We start from the raw sequence: 21,045 nt of genomic DNA, 5'->3' as shown, positions 1-21,045 counted from the left end.
TAATCTTCACCTTATAACTCACCTTGTGTTTCCAGGCTCTCACACAACTCGGACTTGGCTTCTCCGTTGGGACGTAGGCTCGCCTTGGGGTTGAACTTGTTGGACATGGTGGCAGCTGTGACCACAGCCTTGAGGCTGCGTGTGCGTTTGGGAACGTTCTGCTCCGGGTGCCTGAGGATCACGTAGACCTTGGGCATGTACAGCATCCCCAGAGAGACAGATGCACTCAGGCTCACAGAGATGGTCAGCGTGGTTGTCTGGATGTACATCTGTAAAGTAATGTCATGGAGACTCTGTTAGACCTACGGATCGAAATTGGTTAAGTGTAGGGTTAAGATTAGGGTTAATGTAACCGGTGTCGGGAACCATACACAATCTGCTGGGCTATATTCCCTGCCTGAAGTTAATAAAGAGCACTAAGAATCGACAGTTACTGCTCCACCACATCCCTGGTGGTTTACTCTAGATGTTAATGCTCATGTCCTTATCTGCGGTTAAACACTTCTGTCCATTTGTCCTTGCTGTATGTCCTTCATGAAGAGACGGAAATGATTTGTGAAAAACACAACATACACCGTACAATCCATGACAAAGCTTTACTCTTCACCAAAGTTCTTGTGCCTGTGTAACGAGTATGTGTAATAGAGTATACACTGTAAGCCTAAAGCATATGAGACATGTTTGTGGTGTATCACTATTATTCATTACATTTCACATGACAGAAGTCAATTATTAATAAAGGTATCTGTTGGTAGGATGGCTTGATCCTCTCTTCATAACCCCCCCCCATCACACACACACACACACACACACACACACACACACACACACACACACACACACACACACACAACCACCACCACCACCGCGGTGCATGCAACCAAGACTCTCTTGTTTGTTGATTTTCGGCAGTGCTTGTTTTAACATGGCCATCACGTCAACCTTTAAAACGGAATGTCATAACACCAGCCTATCTGCCCTATTCTGATTCACTACAAGCTGCCCCATAAAAAAACGAAATAACCTCATGAATTTTTTATCCACGGCTGAACATTGTGAATCACAGGGGAGGGCCTTGCTGATCAGCAGTCTCCCTCACTCCATTTTAAGTGTTTGCAAAGCAGAACTGTGTGAATTAGGCCATCTTATTGAGAACATTAAATGGGAGGGACAGGCTCGTATGAATTGTAATGTATACAGTACATTGTTACAAATACTGATCACCTAACTTGATGAGGGAAAAGCAATTAAAAGGTTGGGCTAATATAAGATGGTATAGACCCAAATTATTTTATACCATGACACTGTATGACCCAACCTAAAACAAACATAATCTACACTGACACATCTCGTTTAACATGTAATGAAATCAATAAATACCAATAATGTGTTAACCTGTAAGGTATTTGACTGAGAGACCATTATAATTCTAATCTGTTCGGTTTGACTAGACCTTCGTAGCTAGCTATCTTAATGCAGCAAGAAATTCCCTCCTGCTGTTTCATCAACATAGTGTAGCATCCCCAGACTTGACTTCTGCTAGTGTGTCTTTGTTTGTTTTTGTTACGTCTATCCCTCTAAGACGCTCCGCTTTCTCTCCAGATTGCTTTGCTTACCACCTAGGTGAAGGGCAGCACCATCGAGAATAGTGGATGGGACGTTAGAGGAGCAGATGCCAGCGGTGGTAGAGCCTCTCACACCTGTGGAGACACAGTCCACTAGTGCTCTGCTTTGGGCTGTGTTTGGCTCTGCAGTCTTATGGGGGGATTCAGGACCCAAGATGTTATCCATGGATTCATTTAAGAACAAATAAATAAACGGGGACAATCAGGACAAGTTGTAGTGGGAAATTATTTGATCGATTATTTGGTTTATGTTATCTGCTGCTGTATTGTACTAATGGTTCAACTTTACTTGACACCCACCGCCATATTACGTTATGACACGGTCATAACCATGTCATAACAGCTGACATGACATGTCATAACCTGTCATAATGTGGTCATAACACTGCCACGACCCATAGATTTACACTTGTTGTGACATATATATATTGCGTTATATTATGGCAGAGAATCAAAACGTTTCCATGCCAAGAAGTTTCCTTTAGTTTGAAAGTTTGTTTCATAAGTCCTTTGTTGTTGTAATGAATTTTTTGCAATCATGTTTTTTTCATCATATTTTAAATAACTTAAAAATACACTTTAATGACACTGTCAAGAAGCATTATGACCATCCTGTGTCACAGGTAACCACATTAAGTGTTTTAATAGGGCTTGGGACCACCACAAGCTGCCAAAACAGCTTCAATGCGCCTTGGCATAGATTCTACAAGTGTCTGGATGGATGTGACACCATTCTTTCACGAGAAATTCCATAATTTGGTGTTTTGTTGATGGTGGTGGAAAACGCTGTCTCGGGCGCCACTCCAGAATCTCCTGTAAGTGTTCAATTGGATGGGATCTGGTGAAACACACACACACACACACACACACACACACACACACACACACACACACACACACACACACACACACTTTAAACCCACTATGCTACTTTGAGACCCGTCTTTCAAAGTCACTTTTCTTCTAGCCAAAATAATGGACAACTGGGCAATTAAGCATGATGGGATGTTAACTTCTAAACCCTCATACCACCGACTGGGGTTATTTTGACCATATCATAGTCTAAAGGCGGTTTATTCAATTCTTCACATTTTTCACGACTTTGTCAGTGAACTTGTTTAGTGTTTCGGTATCAATATGGACTTTTTATAAATTCAATTCCTTTATGGTCATTTTGACTCCAGTGTCAGTATGTCAGACTGTCAGAGACATTGAAGGTAGGAATACTTCTATATGCATCTTTGTACAGTCGTGGCCAAAGGTTTTGAGAATGACAAAAATATTAATTTTCAAAGTCTGCTGCCTCAGTTTGTATGACAGAAATTTGCATATACTCCAGAATGTTATGAAGGGTGATCAGATGAATTGCAATTAATTGTAAAGTCCCTCTTTGCCATGCAAATGAAATGAATCCCCACTACATTTCCACTACATTTCAGCCCTGTCACAAAAGGACCAGCTGACATCATGTCAGTGATTCTCTCATTAACACAGGTGTGAGCATTGACGAGGACAAGGCTGGAGATCACTCTGTCATGCTGATTGAGTTTGAATAACAGACTGGAAGCTTCAAAAGGAGGGTGGTGCTTGGAATCATTGTTCTTCCTCTGTCAATCGTGGTTACCTGCAAGGAACCGCATCATTGCTTTGCACAAAAAGGGCTTCACAGGCAAGGATATTGCTGCTAGTAAGATTACACCTAAATCAACCATTAATTGGATCATCAAGAACTTCAAGGAGAGTGGTTAAATTGTTGTGAAGAAGGCTTCAGGGCATACAAGAAAGTCCAGCAAGCGCCAAGACCATCTCCTAAAGTTGATTCAGCTGGGGGATCGGGGCACCACCAGTACAGAGCTTGCTCAGGAATGGCACCAGGCAGGTGTGAGTGCATCTTGACTGCTGAGAACTGGGGTAATGTAATTTTCTCTGATGAATCCCCTTTCCAATTGTTTGGGGCATCTGGAAAAAAGCTTGTCTGGAGAAGACAAGGTGAGCGCTACCATCAGTCCGGTGTCATGCCAACAGTGAAGCATCCTGAGACCATTAATGTGTGGGGTTGCTTCTCAGCCAAGGGAGTGGGCTCACTCACAATTTTACCTAATAACACAGCCATGAATAAAGAATTGTACCAACACATCCTCTGAGAGCAACTTCTCCCAACCATCCAGGAACAGTTTGGTGACTAACAATGCCTTTTCCAGCATGACAGAGGACCTTGCCATAAGGCAAAAGTGGCTCGGGGAACAAAACATCGATATTTTGGGTCCATGGCCAGGAAACTCCCTAGACCTTAATCCCATTGAGAACTTGTGGTCAATCCTCAAGAGGCGGGTGGACAAACAAAAACCCACATATTCTGACAAACTCCAAGCATTGATTATGCAAGAACGGGCTGCCATCAGTCAGGATGTGGCCCAGAAGTTAATTGACAGAATGCCAGGGCGGATTGCAGAGGTCTTGAAAAAGAAGGGTCAGCACTGCAAATATTGACTCTTTGCATCAACTTCATGTAATTGTCAATAAAAGCCTTTGACACTTATGAAATGCTTGTAATTATACTTCAGTATTCCATAGTAACATCTGACAAAAATATCTAAAGACACTGAAGAAGCAAACTTTGTGAAAATTAATATTTGTGTCATTCTCAAAACTTTTGGCCATGACTGTATATAGCTGCCTTCGTGTTGCAGGACCCCAGGAAGAGTAGCTGCTGCCTTGACAACAGCTAATGGGGATACATAATAAATACAAATACAAATACAAAGCATGTCATCCTTTAACCTGTTGCTTCTACTCGGGACGCTTGCGTCCCAACTAGAGCTCTGGAAATGCAAATGCGCTACGCTAAATGCTAATAGTATTAGTTAAAACTCAAAAGTTCATTAAAATACACATGCAGGGTATCGAATTAAAGCTACACTCGTTGTGAATCCAGGCAACAAGTCAGATTTTTAAAATGCTTTTCGGCGAAAGCATGAGAAGCTATTATCTGATAGCATGTAACACCCCAAAAGACCCACAGGGGACGTAAACAAAATAATTAGCATTTCGGCGTTACACAAACCGCACAATAAAATAGAAAACATTCATTACCTTTCACCATCTTCTTTGTTGGCACTCCTAGATGTCCCATAAACACTATTTGGGTCTTTATTTCGATTAAATCGGTCCATATAAAGCCTAGATATCGTTATATGTAGACTGTGTGATAAACGAAAAAACATCGTTTCAAAACGTAACGTCATTTTTAAAATTCAAAAAGTCGACGATAAACTTTCACAAAACACTTCGAAATACGTTTGTAATGCAACTTTAGGTATTAGTAAACGTTAATAAGCGATAAAATTCATCAGGAGGCGATGTAAAGATCATTAGCTGTCCGTCTGGAAAAATGTCCGGCTAGAAACTCAACGAAAATATCCGGTCCTAGACCTAAGGAGATACGGTGCCCTGCATGTGTTTGACCAAGAAAAAACTCGAAGGGAAATGACAAGACTCTAGACATCGTGTGGAAGCTGTAGGTACTGCAACCTCAGTCAATTAATTGTGGTTCACCTTTATCAATGGGTTCAAGTAGCGCATGGATATATTTTCCCATTTTCAGTGATCAGTTTTTCCTGTGCTTTTCGATGTAAATGCCGTTCTGGTAAAGCCACAGCAGTGATTTAACCAGTTTTTTAAACGTCTGAGTGTTTTCTATCCACACAGACTAAGCAAATGCATATACTATATTCCTGGCATGAGTAGCAGGGCGCTGAAATGTTGCGCGATTTTTAACAGAATGTTCAAAAAAGTAGAGGGTCGACTTAAGAGGTTAATGCAGAGTTGACCATTAGAATTCATTCACTGTACAATCTGAACATTTGAATTACTGTTTGGCATTGCAGTTCTGTTGAATAAGCCTAAAATTAACCGTCCACCATGGGGCTGTGTGTGTATATCAGAGCAAACCCTTTTTCAGACTGTGACTAAGACAGTAGACTGGCTGGATCATTCGCCTGTACTTCTCCCCTAATCTGCCTCTTCCTCAGCACATTCAGAGCAGTGCATATTAGAGGAGTGCTATTGGCAGACCTGCACATATAGAACATATGTTTTTCTACGGACCTGCATTTCTTTAGCGAGCCTAAGATTGTACTTTTCTATACCATGTATGACTGTAATAAGGTAGGGTAGCCTAGTGGTTAGAGCGTTGGACTAGTAACCGGAAGTTTGCAAGTTCAAATCCCCGAGCTGACAAGGTAAAATATGTCATTCTGCCCCTGAACAGGCAGTTAACCCACTGTTCCTAGGCCGTCATTCAAAATAAGAATTTGTTCTTAACTGACTTGCCTAGTTAAATAAAGGTAAAAAAAAATTATAATCATCTGTGCATATAATAATCTGCCAATGGGATGCAAAGTCTTCAAATGGTATAATACTTGATATATGCAATGCAAGAACTTAGATAAGCTCTGAATTTGTAATGCCCTTCATCAATCTACCCGCAATACCCCATAACGAAAAAGCAGAAACAGGTAGTTATACATTTTATCAAATGTATTAAACAAATTAAATATTACATTTACATAAGTATTCAGACACTTTACTAAGTACTCTCTTGAAACACCTTTGGGAGTGATTACAGCCTCGATTCTTCTTGGGTATGATGCTACAAGCTTGGCACACCTGTATTTGGGGAGTTTTCCCCATTCTTCTCTGCAGGTCCTCTCAAGCTCTGTCAGGTTGGAATGGGAGCGTCGCTGCACTGCTATTTTCAGATCTCTCCAGAGATTTCTGATCGGGTTCAAGTCCGGACTCTGGCTGGGCCACTCAAGGACATTCAGAGTCTTGTTCCGAAGCCACTCCTGCCGTGTCTTGGCAGTGTGCTTGGGTCGTTGTGCTGATGGAAGGTGAACCGTCGCCCCAGTCTGAGGTTCTGAGCAGTCCAGAGCAGGTTTTCATCAAGGATCTCTCTGTACTTTTTTACGTTCATCTTTCTCTCCTGACTAGTTTCTCTCCTGACTAGTCTCCCAGTCTCTGCCGCTGAAAAGCTTCCCCACAGCATGATGCTGCCACCACCATTCTTCACCGTAGTGATAGTGCCGGGTTTCCTCCAGACGTGACCCTTGGCATTCAGTCCAAACAGTTCAATCTTGGTTTTGTCAGACCAGAGAATCTTGTTTCTCATGGTCAGAGTCCTTTAGGTGCCTTTTGGCAAACTTCAAGCAGGCTGTCATGTGCCTTTTAATGAAGAGTGGCTTCCATCTGCTCACTCTACCATAAAGGCCTGATTGGTGGAGTGCTGCAGAGATGGTTGTCCTTCTGGAAGGTTCTCCCATCTCCACAGAGGGACTCTGGAGCTCTGTCAGAGTGACCATCGGGTTCTTGTTCACCTCCCTGACCAAAGCCTTTCTCCCCCGATTGCTCAGTTTGGCTAGATGGCCAGCTCAAGGAAGAGTATTGGTGGTTCCAAACTTATTCCATTGAAGAATGATGGACGCCACTGTGTTCTTGGGGGATCTTCAATTCTGCAGAATTGCTTTGGTAACCTTCCCCAGATCTGTGCCTCGACACAGTCCTGTCTCAGAACTCTACGGACAATTCCTTCAACCTCATGGCTTGGTTTTCGCTCTGACATGCACTGTCAACTGTGGGACCTTACATAGACAGGTGTGTGACTTTCTAAATCATGTCCAATCAATTCAATTTAACACAGGTGGACAAGTTGTAGAAACATCAAGGATGATCAATGGAAACAGGATGCGCCTGAGCTAAATTCCAAGTCTTTATGGCAAAGAGTCTGAATACTTATGTAAATAAGGTATTTCTGTTTTTTATTTTTAATACATTTGCAAAAAAAAACAAATGTTTTCTCGCTTTGTCATTATGGGTTATTAAGCGGTACCGATGCACCAAGCCTGGAACCAACAGGACCCTGAACAGCTTCTACCCCTAAGCCATAAGACTGCTACATAGTTAACTAAATAGCTACCCGCACTATCTGTATTGACCCCCTTTGCACTAACTCTTTTGACTCATCACATATGCTGCTGCTACTGCTTATTATCTATGTTGTTGCCTAGTTCCTCTACCTGCATGTACATATCTACCTCAATTACCATGTACGCCTGCACATCGACTCGGTACTGTAGCCATGTTAAATCAAATCAAATCAAATTTTATTTGTCACATACACATGGTTAGCAGATGTTAATGCGAGTGTAGCGAAATGCTTGTGCTTCTAGTTCCGACAATGCAGTAATAACCAACAAGTAATCTAACTAACAATTCCAAAACTACTGTCTTATACACACAAGTGTAGGGGGATAAAGAATATGTACATAAAGATATATGAATGAGTGATGGTACAGAGCGGCATAGGCAAGATACAGTAGATGGTATCGAGTACAGTATATACATATGAGATGAGTATGTAAACAAAGTGGCATAGTTAAAGTGGCTAGTGATACATGTATTACATAAAGATGCAGTAGATGATATAGAGTACAGTATATACGTATACATATGAGATGAATAATGTAGGGTATGTAAACATTATATTAGGTAGCATTGTTTAAAGTGGTTAGTGATATATTTTACATAATTTCCCATCAATTCCCATTATTAAAGTGGCTGGAGTTGAGTCAGTGTGTTGGCAGCAGCCACTCAATGTTAGTGGTGGCTGTTTAACAGTCTGATGGCCTTGAGATAGAAGCTGTTTTTCAGTCTCTCGGTCCCAGCTTTGATGCACCTGTACTGACCTCGCCTTCTGGATGATAGCGGGGTGAACAAGCACTGGCTCGGGTGGTTGTTGTCCTTGATGATTTTTATGGCCTTCCTGTAACATCGGGTGGTGTAGGTGTCCTGGAGGGCAGGTAGTTTGCCCCCGGTGATGCGTTGTGCAGACCTCACTAACCTCTGGAGAGCCTTACGGTTGTGGGCGGAGCAGTTGCCGTACCAGGCGGTGATACAGCCCGCCAGGATGCTCTCGATTGTGCATCTGTAGAAGTTTGTGAGTGCTTTTGGTGACAAGCCGAATTTCTTCAGCCTCCTGAGGTTGAAGAGGCGCTGCTGCTTCTTCTTCATGATGCTGTCTGTGTGGGTGGACCAATTCAGTTTGTCTGTGATGTGTATGCCGAGGAACTTAAAACTTGCTACCCTCTCCACTACTGTTCCATCGATGTGGATAGGGGGGTGTTCCCTCTGCTGTTTCCTGAAGTCCACAATCATCTCCTTAGTTTTGTTGACGTTGAGTGTGAGGTTATTTTCCTGACACCACACTCCGAGGGCCCTCACCTCCTCCCTGTAGGCCGTCTCGTCTTGAGATTCTACTTTGTCTCTATACTGACGCTTAGCTTGTTTGATTGCCTTGCGGAGGGAATAGCTACACTGTTTGTATTCGGTCATGTTTCCGGTCACCTTGCCCTGATTAAAAGCAGTGGTTCGCACTTTCAGTTTCACGCGAATGCTGCCATCAATCCACGGTTTCTGGTTTGGGAATGTTTTAATCGTTGCTATGGGAACGACATTTTCAACGCACGTTGTAATGAACTGGCACAACAATTCAGCGTATTCATCAATGTTGTTGTCTGACGCAATACGAAACATATTCCAGTCCACGTGATGGAAGCAGTCTTGGAGTGTGGAATCAGATTGGTCGGACCAGCGTTGGACAGACCTCAGTGTGGGAGCTTCTTGTTTTAGTTTCTGTCTGTAGGCAGGGATCAACAAAATGGAGTCGTGGTAAGCTTTTCCGAAAGGAGGGCGGAGCAGGGCCTTATATGCGTTGCGGAAGTTAGAATAGCAATGATCCAAGGTTTTGCCAGCCCTGGTTGCGCAATCGATATGCTGATACAATTTAGGGAGTCTTGTTTTCAGATTAGCCTTGTTAAAATCCCCAGCTACAATGAATACAGCCTCAGGGTGTATGGATTCGTTTGCAAAGAGTCAAATAAAGTTCGTTCAGAGCCATCGATGTGTCTGCTTGGGGGGGAATATATACGGCTGTGATTATAATCGAAGAGAATTTCCTTGGTAGATAATGCGGTCAACATTTGATTGTGAGGAATTCTAAATCAGGTGAACAGAAGGACCATGTTTCCTCCGCTGGCTTCCGGGTTGGATGCGCGTTGTGTTAAGAATCAGTGCGGCTAGGTTGGGTTGTGTATCGGAGGAAGCATGACTTTCAACCTTCGTCTCTCCCGAGCCCGTACGGGAGTTGTAGTGATGAGAGAAGATAGTAGCTACTACAACAATTGGGGAGAAAAAGGGGTAAAATTCACAAAAAAATTAAACAGACTCCAACCTTTCCTCAATGGCCAAGACCAGAGAGCTGGTAAGGACATCAGGGATAAAATTGTAGACCTGCACAAGGCTGGGATGGGCTATAGGACAATAGGCAAGAAGCTTGGTGAGAAGGCAACAACTGTTGGGGCAATTATTAGAAAATGGAAGAAGTTCAAGATGACGGTCAATCACCCTCAGTCTGAGGCTCCATGCAAGATCTCACCTCGTGGGGCATCAATGATCATGAGGAAGGTGAGGGATCAGCCAAGAACTACACGGCAGGACCTGGTAAATGACCTGAAGAGAGCTGGGACCACAGTCTCAAAGAAAACACACTACGCCGTCATGGATTAAAATCCTGCAGCGCACGCAAGATCCCCCTGCTCAAGCCAGCGCATGTCCAGGCCCGTCCAAGTTTGCCAATGACCACCTGGATGATCCAGAGGAGGAATGGGAGAAGGTCATGTGGTCTGATGAGAGAAAAATAGAGCTTTTTGGTCTAAACTCCACTTGTCGTGTTTGGAGGAAGAAGAAGGATGAGTTCAACCCCAAGAACACCATCCCAACCGTGAAGCATGGAGGTGGAAACATCATTCTTTGTGGATGCTTTTCTGCAAAGGGGACAGGACGACTGCACCGTATTGAGGGGAGGATGGATGGGGCCATGTATCGCGAGATCTTGGCCAACAACCTTCTTCCCTCAGTAAGAGCATTGAAGATGGGTCGTGGCTGGGTCTTCCAGCATGACAACGACCCGAAACACACAGCCAGGGAAACTAAGGAGTGGCTCCGTAAGAAGCATCTCAAGGTCCTGGAGTGGCCTAGCCAGTCTCCAGACCTGAACCCAATAGAAAATCTTTGGAAAGAGCTGAAAGTCCGTATTGCCAGGCGACAGCCCAGAAACCTGAAGGATCTGGAGAAGGTCTGTATGGAGGAGAGGGCCAAAATCCCTGCTGCAGTGTGTGCAAACCTGATCAAGAACTACAGGGAACGTATTATCTCTGTAATTGCAAACAAAGGTTTCTGTACCAAATATTAAGTTCTGCTTTTCTGATGTATCAAATACTTATGTCATGCAATAAAATGCAAATTAATTACTTGAAAATTATACAATGTGATTTTCTGGATTTTTGTTTTAGATTCCGTCTCTCATAGTTGAAGTGTACCTATGATAAAAAGTACAGACCTCTACATGCTTTGTAAGTAGGAAAACCTGCAAAATCAGCAGTGTATCAAATACTTGTTCTCCCCACTGTAGCTGCCTTCATTTTGCAGGACCCCAGGAAGAGTAGCTGCTGCCTTGCCAACAGCCAAATGGGGATACATAATAAATATAAATACAAAGCATATCGTCTGTTATGCAGTGTTGACCATTAGAATTCATTCACTGTACAATCTGAACATTTGAATTACTGTTTGGCATTGCAGTTCTGTTGAATAAGCCTAAAATTAACCGTCCACCATAGGGCTGAGTGTTTATCAGAGCAAACCCATTTTCAGACTGTGACTAAGACAGTAAACTGGCTGGATCATTCGCCTGTACTTCTCCCCTAATCTGCCTCTTCCTCAGCACATTCAGAGCAGTGCATATTGGAGGAGTGCTATTGGCAGACCTGCACATATAGAACATGATTTATATGAACCTGCATTACTTTAGTGAGCTGGATGTAGATGGGGATTTATTGGGATGACTCAGGCTTCAATCATGACCACTGAAAAACAAGGTCAAATCAGGAAGTTCAGCTCCCCTTTAACACCAACCTTCCCACCACTGCTGACCTTATGCCTCACCTTAAGACAAAAAAAGCAAATTTTTAGTTTTCATACATTTTTATGGTATAGCCAATTTTGACTTTGCGGCTGGCCCATCTAGTGAAAAACGCTTAGCACTGCCTCCAGGATAAGTTTCATCCTAATAAAACGCCAATGTGCGAGCTGCATAACATGTTAGGTTAGATTACTCGTTGGTTATTACTGCATTGTCGGAACTAGAAGCACAAGCATTTCGCTACACTCGCATTAACATCTGCTAACCATGTGTATGTGAGAAATACAATTCGATTTGATTTGATTTGATATGTTCCATCTTAAGACTGATGAATAAAAAGCACTTTCAATTTCCGTTATTGACTAACATTCTTCCTGGGAAACGCTTCTAGGTTTTACTCATAGTTCAGTATGGCATATTCAAACAACAGGCTATGAATCATTACAATATTCATTTCAATTTCACAGCCGCACAATGGTTTCTGTGGTAATAGGCTAATTAAACCAATAAAGATTTTTCCCCCAGGGACTCAAATGTGGTGTTGCTGGAGAACGTGATTTACAAAGTGAATACAATGTTTTGGCCTTGATTAGCTTCTTGTCCAATCCCCTCCTCTCCCTCTAGGAAAGCACAGGACAACAACTTCACGCTTGTGTCATGTAGCCGACGCAACCAGTATGAAATCCTAGATCTTATCCAGGCCTCTGTGCTCTGTCCCATTGTTCCTCATTGTGTTCTATTAGGCCTCTGGGACAGCTGTACAATGAATAATGTTGTTTACATATGAAAAAACATAAAAATAAAGAAAGTTGCACACTCCATATATAAACTCCCAGTAATTTATTGGGTATTTACCAACGTTTTGGCATCACTGTGCCTTCCTCAGGTTAATGTCATGAATACTTGAATACAAGAAGACAAACAGTGCAATTAGTGCAACCAATGACAATTTGTGAAACTGTTAAAAAAACAATAATTTATGGCATATTAAATATATTCTTTATTGGCTAATCGTTAGTATTCAGCTAACCACTGTTTGTGGTCATCAGCTATCCTTTAGCTCGGAAATCTATCGCCAGTTTTGTACGGCGCGGCTCGGACCGGAACATACCGGACCTATTTTTCTCTCCATGTCCCCGGATTTCAACCGCTAACTCTGGACATTTATACCTGGATCTCGCAGCTAGCTAGCTGCTATCCGTGTGACTATCGGCTTTCGTCGATTCCGGAGCAAACATAACTTATTCCGGAGCTAGCCAACTGAAGAGTTCCATCAGTCACTCCTGGGCTACAATCACCTATCCGGACCCGTTTTACTGCCAACGCGGAGCCCCACCGGGCCTTCACAACTGGACTACCGACGTTATCTATCCGAGGGAGTTAACCTGTTGCTTCTACCCTGTACTTTTTTGAACATTCTGTTAAAAATCGCGCAACATTTCAGCGCCCTGCTACTCATGCCAGGAATATAGTATATGCATTTGCTTAGTCTGTGTGGATAGAAAACACTCAGACGTTTATAAAACTGGTTAAATCACTGCTGTGGCTTTACCAGAACGGCATTTACATCGAAAAGCACAGGAAAAACTGATCACTGAAAATGGGAAAATATATCCATGCGCTACTTGAACCCATTGATAAAGGTGAACCACAATTAATTGACTGAGGTTGCAGTACCTACAGCTTCCACATGGTGTCTAGAGTCTTGTCATTTCCCTTCAAGTTTTTTCTTGGTCAAACACATGCAGGGCACCGTATTTCCTCAGGTCTAGGACCGGATATTTTCGTTGAGTTTCTAGCCGGACATTTTTCCAGACGGACAGCTAATGATCTTTACATCGCCTCCTGATGAATTTTATCGCTTATTAACGTTTACTAATACCTAAAGTTGCATTACAAACGTATTTCGAAGTGTTTTGTGAAAGTTTATCATCGACTTTTTGAATTTTAAAAAATGACGTTACGTTTTGAATCGATGTTTTTTTCGTTTATCACACAGTCTACATATAACGATATCTAGGCTTTATATGGACCGATTTAATCGAAATAAACCGATTTAACCGAAATAAAGACCCAATAGTGTTTATGGGACATCTAGGAGTGCCAACAAAGAAGATGGTGAAAGGTAATGAATGTTTTCTATTTTATTGTGCGGTTTGTGTAACGCCGAAATGCTAATTATTTTGTTTACGTCCCCTGCGGGTCTTTTGGGGTGTTACATGCTATCAGATAATAGCTTCTCATGCTTTCGCCGAAAAGCATTTTAAAAATCTGACTTGTTGCCTGGATTCACAACGAGTGTAGCTTTAATTCGATACCCTGCATGTGTATTTTAATGAACGTTTGAGTTTTAACTAATACTATTAGCATTTAGCGTAGCGCATTTGCATTTCCAGAGCTCTAGTTGGGACGCAAGCATCCCGAGTAGAAGCAAGAGGTTATCCGGCTGGCTCCTCCGTCGCGACGTTACCTGAACGCCCATCTGCGGTCCGCTAACCGTTAGCTGTCTTATCGGCTGCTATCTGAATAGACCTATCGGACAATTTATATATTTTTTTCTTGTGCCTCTATAACTATATCTATTGTCTGTTTTTTGTGGTTTTTTTTGCGAATTGGATTCATCCCCTCTACCACACGGAACCCCACTAATCCTACCGACTGAAACGCACGAGGTGGCTAATAACAGACCTCCATCCTATGCTAGCTTGCTCCCGATATCCCGGCTAGCTATCTAAATCGCCGTGACCCCAACCAACCTCACTACTCACTAGACCCTTTTGATCACTCGACTAAGCATGCCTCTCCTTAATGTCAATATGCCTTGTCCATTGCTGTTCTGGTTAGTGTTTATTGGCTTATTTCACTGTAGAGCCTCTTGTCCTGCTCACTATACCTTATCCAACCTATTAGTTCCACCACACACACATGCGATGACATCTCTTGGTTTCAATGATGTTTCTAGAGAAAACATCTCTCTCATCATCACTCAATACCTAGGTTTACCTCCACTGTATTCACATCCTACCATACCTTTGTCTGTACATTATACCTTGAAGCTATTTTAATCGCCCCCAGAAAACACCTTTTACTCTCTGTTCCAGACGTTCTAGACAACCAATTCTTATTGCTTTTAGCCGTACCCTTATCCTACTACTCCTCTGTTCCTCTGGCAATGTGGAGGTGAATCCAGGCCCTGCAGTGCCTAGCTCCAATCCTATTCCCCAGGCGCTCTCTTTTGATGACTTCTGTAACCGTAATAGCCTTGGTTTCATGCATGTTAACATTAGAAGCCTCCTCCCTAAGTTTGTTTTATTTACTGCTTTAGCACACTCTGCCAACCCGGATGTTCTAGCTGTGTCTGAATCCTGGCTTAGGAAGACCACCAAAAATTCTGAAATTTTCATCCCAAACTACAACATTTTCAGACAAGATAGAACGGCCAAAGGGGGCGGTGTTTCAATCTACTGCAAAGATAGCCTGCAGAGTTCTGTCCTACTATCCAGGTCTGTACCCAAACAATTTGAACTTCTACTTTTAAAAATCCACCTCTCTAAAAACAAGTCTCTCACCGTTGCCGCCTGCTATAGACCACCCTCTGCCCCCAGCTGTGCACTGGACACCATATGTGAACTGATTGCCCCCCATCTATCTTCAGAGCTCGTGCTGCTAGGCGACCTAAACTGGAACACCCCAGCCATCCTACAATCTAAGCTTGATGCCCTCAATCTCACACAAATTATCAATGAACCTACCAGGTACCTCCCCAAAGCCTTAAACACGGGCACCCTCATAGATATCATCCTAACCAACTTGCCCTCTAAATACACCTCTGCTGTCTTCAACCAAGATCTCAGCGATCACTGCCTCATTGCCAGCATCCGTAATGGGTCAGCGGTCAAACGACCTCCAATCATCACTGTCAAACGCTCCCTGAAACACTTCAGTGAGCAGGCCTTTCTAATCGACCTGGCCGGAAGGATATTGATCTCATCCCGTCAGTAGAGGATGCCTGGTTATTTTTTTTTAAAATGCCTTCCTAACCATCTTAAATAAGCATGCCCCATTCAAGAAATTTAGAACCAGGAACAGATATAGCCCTTGGTTCTCCCCAGACCTGACTGCCCTTAACCAACACAAAAACATCCTATGGCGTTCTGCATTAGCATCAAACAGCCCCCGTGATATGCAGCTGTCCAGGGAAGCTAGAAACCATTATACACATGCAGTTAGAAAAGCCAAGGCTAGCTTTTTCAAGCAGAAATTTGCTTCCTGCAACACTAACTCAAAAAAGTTCTGGGACACTGTAAAGTCCATGGCGAATAAGAACACCTCCTCCCAGCTGCCCACTGCACTGAAGATAGGAAACACTGTCACCACTGATAAATCCACTATAATTGAGAATTTCAATAAGCATTTTTCTACGGCTGGCCATGCTTTCCACCTGGCTACTCCTACCCCGGTCAACAGCACTGCACCCCCCACAGCAACTCGCCCAAGCCTTCCCCATTTCTCCTTCTCCCAAATCCAGTCAGCTGATGTTCTGAAACTGCTGCAAAATCTGGACCCCTACAAATCAGCCGGGCTAGACAATCTGGACCATTTCTTTTTAAAATTATCTGCCAAAATTGTTGCCACCCCTATTACTAGCCTGTTCAACCTCTCTTTCGTGTCGTCTGAGAATCCCAAAGATTGGAAAGCAGCTGCGGTCATCCCCCTCTTCAAAGGGGGGGACACTCTTGACCCAAACTGCTACAGACCTACATCTATCCTACCCTGCCTTTCTAAGGTCTTCGAAAGCCAAGTCAACAAACAGATTACCGACCATTTTGAATCTCACCATACCTTCTCTGCTATGCAATCTGGTTTCAGAGCTGGTCATGGGTGCACCTCAGCCACGCTCAAGGTCCTAAATGATATATTAACCGCCATCGATAAGAAACATTACTGTGCAGCCGTATTCATTGATCTGGCCAAGGCTTTCGATTCTGTCAATCACCACATCCTCATCTGCAGACTCGACAACCTTGGTTTCTCAAATGATTGCCTTGCCTGGTTCACCAACTACTTCTCTGATGGAGTTCAGTGTGTCAAATCGGAGGGTCTGCTGGCCGGACCTCTGGCAGTCTCTATGGGGGTGCCACAGGGTTCAATTCTTGGACCGACTCTCTTCTCTGTATACATCAATCCAACCAGGAAGTGCCGCATTTTTTGAAACCGCCTCATGCCAATGACTCCTTATATGGCTCTGAATGAGCTACGAATGAGCTTACGTTTTCCACGTTTTCCCCAAGGTGTCTACAGCATTGTGACGTCTTTCTAGGCATTTCCATTGAAGAATGGCTGTAAGGGACCATATATGGCATGTGGTCACATGGTGTCTCCGGCAGAAAACCTAGCGTAAAATACTGAGGTAGCCATTTTTCCAATCGCTTCTTATGAGAAACCAACTGCCTAGACGGATATATTATCAAATATATTTGTTAAAAACACTGAGGATGGATCCTAAACAACGTTTGCCGTGTTTCTGTCGATATTATGTAGCTAATTTTGAAAAAAAGTTTGGCGTTATAGTTGAAGTATTTTTCGGTCAATTTCTCAGCCAAGCATGGTGAAGAAACGGGAGCTTTTTCACCTACAAAAATAATCTTTTTGGAAAAAATGAACATTTGCTATCTAACTGGGAGTCCGAAGTTCTTCAAAGGTAAATGATTTACTTTGGTTGCTTTTCTTATTTTCGTGAAAATGTTGCCTGCTGCCAGCAGAGCCTAGCATAGAATTATGCCATGATAAACTTACACAAATGCTTGTCTAGCGTTGGCTGTAATGCATATTTTGAAAATCTGAGATGACAGTGTTGTTAACAAAAGGCTAAGCTTGTGTTTGAATATATTTATTTCATTTCATTTGCGATTTTCATGAATAGGAAAAGTTGCGTTATGCTAAAGCGCTTGAGGCTATGATTACGCTCCCGGATACGGGTTTGCTCGTCGCAAGAGGTTTAACAACCCTCCAGGCAAGCTTCAATGCCATACAACTCTCCTTCCGTGGCCTCCAATTGCTCTTAAATACAAGTAAAACTAATTGCATGCTCTTCAACCGATCGCTGGTTAGACTGTAAACTCTCCTTCCAGACCCATATCAAACATCTCCAATCCAAAGTTAAATCTAGAATTGGCTTCCTATTTCGCAACAAAGCATCCTTCACTCATGCTGCCAAACATACCCTTGTAAAACTGACCATCCTACCAATCCTCGACTTCGGCGATGTCATTTACAAAATAGCCTCCAATACCCTACTCAACAAATTGGATGCAGTCTATCACAGTGCAATCCGTTTTGTCACCAAAGCCCCATATTGCGACCTGTACGCTCTCGTTGGCTGGCCCTCGCTTCATACTCGCCGCCAAACCCACTGGCTCCATGTCATCTACAAGACCCTGCTAGGTAAAGTCCCCCCTTATCTCAGCTCGCTGGTCACCATAGCATCACCCACCTGTAGCACGCGCTCCAGCAGGTATATCTCTCTGGTCACCCCCAAAACCAATTCTTTCTTTGGCCGCCTCTCCTTCCAGTTCTCTGCTGCCAATTGACTGGAACGAACTACAAAAATCTCTGAAACTGGAAACACTTATCTCCCTCACTAGCTTTAAGCACCAACTGTCAGAGCAGCTCACAGATTACTGCACCTGTACATAGCCCACCTATAATTTAGCCCAAACAACTACCTCTTTCCCTACTGTATTTATTTTATTTATTTTGCTCCTTTGCACCCCATTATTTGTATTTCTACTTTGCACATTCTTCCACTGCAAATCTACCATTCCAGTGTTTTACTTGCTATATTGTATTTACTTTGCCACCATGGCCTTTTTTGCCTTTACCTCCCTTATCTCACCTCATTTACTCACATCGTATATAGACTTGTTTATACTGTATTATTGACTGTATGTTTGTTTTACTCCATGTGTAACTCTGTGTCATTGTATGTGTCGAACTGCTTTGCTTTATCTTGGCCAGGTCGCAATTGTAAATGAGAACTTGTTCTCAACTTGCCTACCTGGTTAAATAAAAGTGAAATAAAAAAAATGTTTAAAAAAATATTAGGCTATTGTTATCATATAGAAACATAATTGAATATTGTACATCATAATAGCATCAACATGCATTATTGTTTAATTCAATTTCACATATTTAATTGTTTCGTATTTCATTTCATATTTGTTACATGTAATCTTTTGGTTCAACCTTAATGCATAATGAGCATCATCAGCAGGGGGAACATATTCTGTGTACACTAATAAACTGTACAAAGAATATATCCATTTATAAGACTTCAGAAAATAAATAATTGTTCATAAGAAGGGCCTGAGATCAAAGTCAATATTCAGACCACTAAGCCTCAATTTGTAGTAGTATGATCTCGATGTTACCTCCTCTCCTTGGTAGAGCATGCTCAATGCCTGTGTAGTGGATGGTTAGCTTCAACAAAGTGAGCTGCTACCGGATAGTCAATGTTCTTACACCTGATTGAGCTGCGGTGTTCAGCTATGCGTTATTTTAATTGTCTTTTAGTTTCCACATGAACAGGTGATGATTACTCTAGCATGAGATGATACCCCTAACAGGGATTTTTCAACCTGTATGTGGCTGTCTGAAGGATGTTTTTATAGTGCCATTGCACTGTGCGCATGAGCCACATTTGTAGTTCCCATTTGGGATAGGTGTCAAGAGTGTCTGAGTGGGCTCAGAGGGCATGTCAGATCTCACCAAGCTATCTCCAAAATTGCGACCACGCTTATAGACCACCTGTGGGGTTTCCTTGAAGAGGTGTGCGATTTTATTTTTGTTGTCTGATTGCAGAATAGAGTTTTTAGTAATTCCTCTCTTGATTTTTGAGATAATTTCATCATTGCAGCATCAAGAGTCCTTGTAGTCTCTCATTTTGAATGCATCTGTCATTTTTTTTTTTTAGCATTGCTGTCAAAATCTGTCGAAGGGCCACATTCGTTTAACCCTGCATAACTGGCTATATGGTAGACCATTCTTGGGGGGAAGGGGATGCATACTATTCGCACGTAGCAGGGTATTGCGATCTGTGGGCTTTGTGTATAAGTCTGTGTGTAATGCATCATTCTCTTTGACGATCCATAAGTCCAGGGAGTTTATTTCTCTCTCGTCAGTCTGCATGGTGAATTTGAGGTATCCAGAGCTCTCGTTTGGTAGAGTTTGGAATTAATTTTGTTTCTGCTGACTTCCTTCCCAGAGCACAAAGACATCATCTATGTATCTCTACCATAGTAGGATTTTAGAAAGTAAGGGGTGTGTCTCTGTTTCATTAAGGAGTGCTTCCTCAAATTGTCCCACATACAGGTTTGCGTAGTTGGGGGAAAAGGGGGAGCCCATGGCTACACCCCGAATTTGAAGGAAAAAGTCTGACTCAAAGACTAAGTAGTTATTGGATAATACCAGTTCAGTAAGTTGTAAGATGCAGTCATTGGATGGAGCAAGGGTCGAGTCTCTCTGCTGAAGGACGTGTTGCAGCGCCTGCAAGCCTCCAGTGTGTGGGATGTTAGTGGTCAGCAGGGTGCCCTCTGGTATCCTTCCTAAGCCCTCTATCAATGAGATCCTGTGACTAGTGTCTTTGACAAAAGATGGGAGATTCTCAAACATCGGTTTAATGTGGTAATCCACAAATGTAGAAATGTTGGATGTCACAGAGTCGATTGCTGCTACAATGTGTCTACCTGGAGGAGGAGACACTTGTTTGTGTAATTTAGCGACGGTATAGAAAGTAGAAAAACGAACAACTACCAAAGCAGAGTGGGGTCATTGGTCTGTCTGTCTCTCTGTTTAGGCAGCTGACGGCGTGAGGACTGTTTCTGACCTAGCATTACAGTGAATGGACACATCACAGCATGTAATCTAAGGCTGTTGAACTAACCTACTTTTTTAACAGCCGAGAGGCAACGACAAGAACACTGTAAACAGCATAATGAAAACTTGATATCATAAAAGAGATGGACAAAACCACTCACTAGCCGTCAGGTGTTCGAGCACCATAATGGCAGCTCTTTCTAAGGCGGCCGATTGTGTTGGAATTGTGTCCATTGTGAGGAGAGAAACCTTGTCCTTGGATTCCATTGTGAAGTGTTCCTACCACTCCTCCCACTCACCCTTACCTGACAGACATCCTCTGATTTACTGCACCTCTCCAGGTGAGGCAGTGCCACATCGATTTCCAGCATCCAGCATCATGCTCTGTGATCACACACTATAGATAGACCAGATTTGACTGATAGAAAAGGCCTCCTATATGGCATTTGTTACATTTCTCCTGACATAGGATGACAAATAAATTAGTGTAATTGGAGTGCCAGGCGAGGG

General features: G+C 42.8%; 1 protein-coding gene across 1 annotated transcript in view; it reads right to left on the bottom strand.

Moving 5' to 3' along the window:
• LOC115135693 (metabotropic glutamate receptor 4-like) overlaps positions 1 to 21,045 on the bottom strand; it is a 278,426-nt gene that overhangs the window by 8,464 nt on the left and 248,917 nt on the right. Inside the window, exon 9 of the mRNA XM_029670652.2 lies at positions 23 to 269. Coding sequence (XP_029526512.2) covers positions 23 to 269 — 247 coding nt within the window. The remainder of the gene's footprint in view (positions 1 to 22; positions 270 to 21,045) is intronic.

The sequence above is a fragment of the Oncorhynchus nerka genome, linkage group LG2, assembly GCF_034236695.1.
Source record: "Oncorhynchus nerka isolate Pitt River linkage group LG2, Oner_Uvic_2.0, whole genome shotgun sequence".
Classification (NCBI taxonomy): domain Eukaryota; kingdom Metazoa; phylum Chordata; class Actinopteri; order Salmoniformes; family Salmonidae; genus Oncorhynchus; species Oncorhynchus nerka.
Note: the sequence above shows the minus strand (reverse complement) of the source record. Positions and strands in the feature narration are given on the sequence as shown.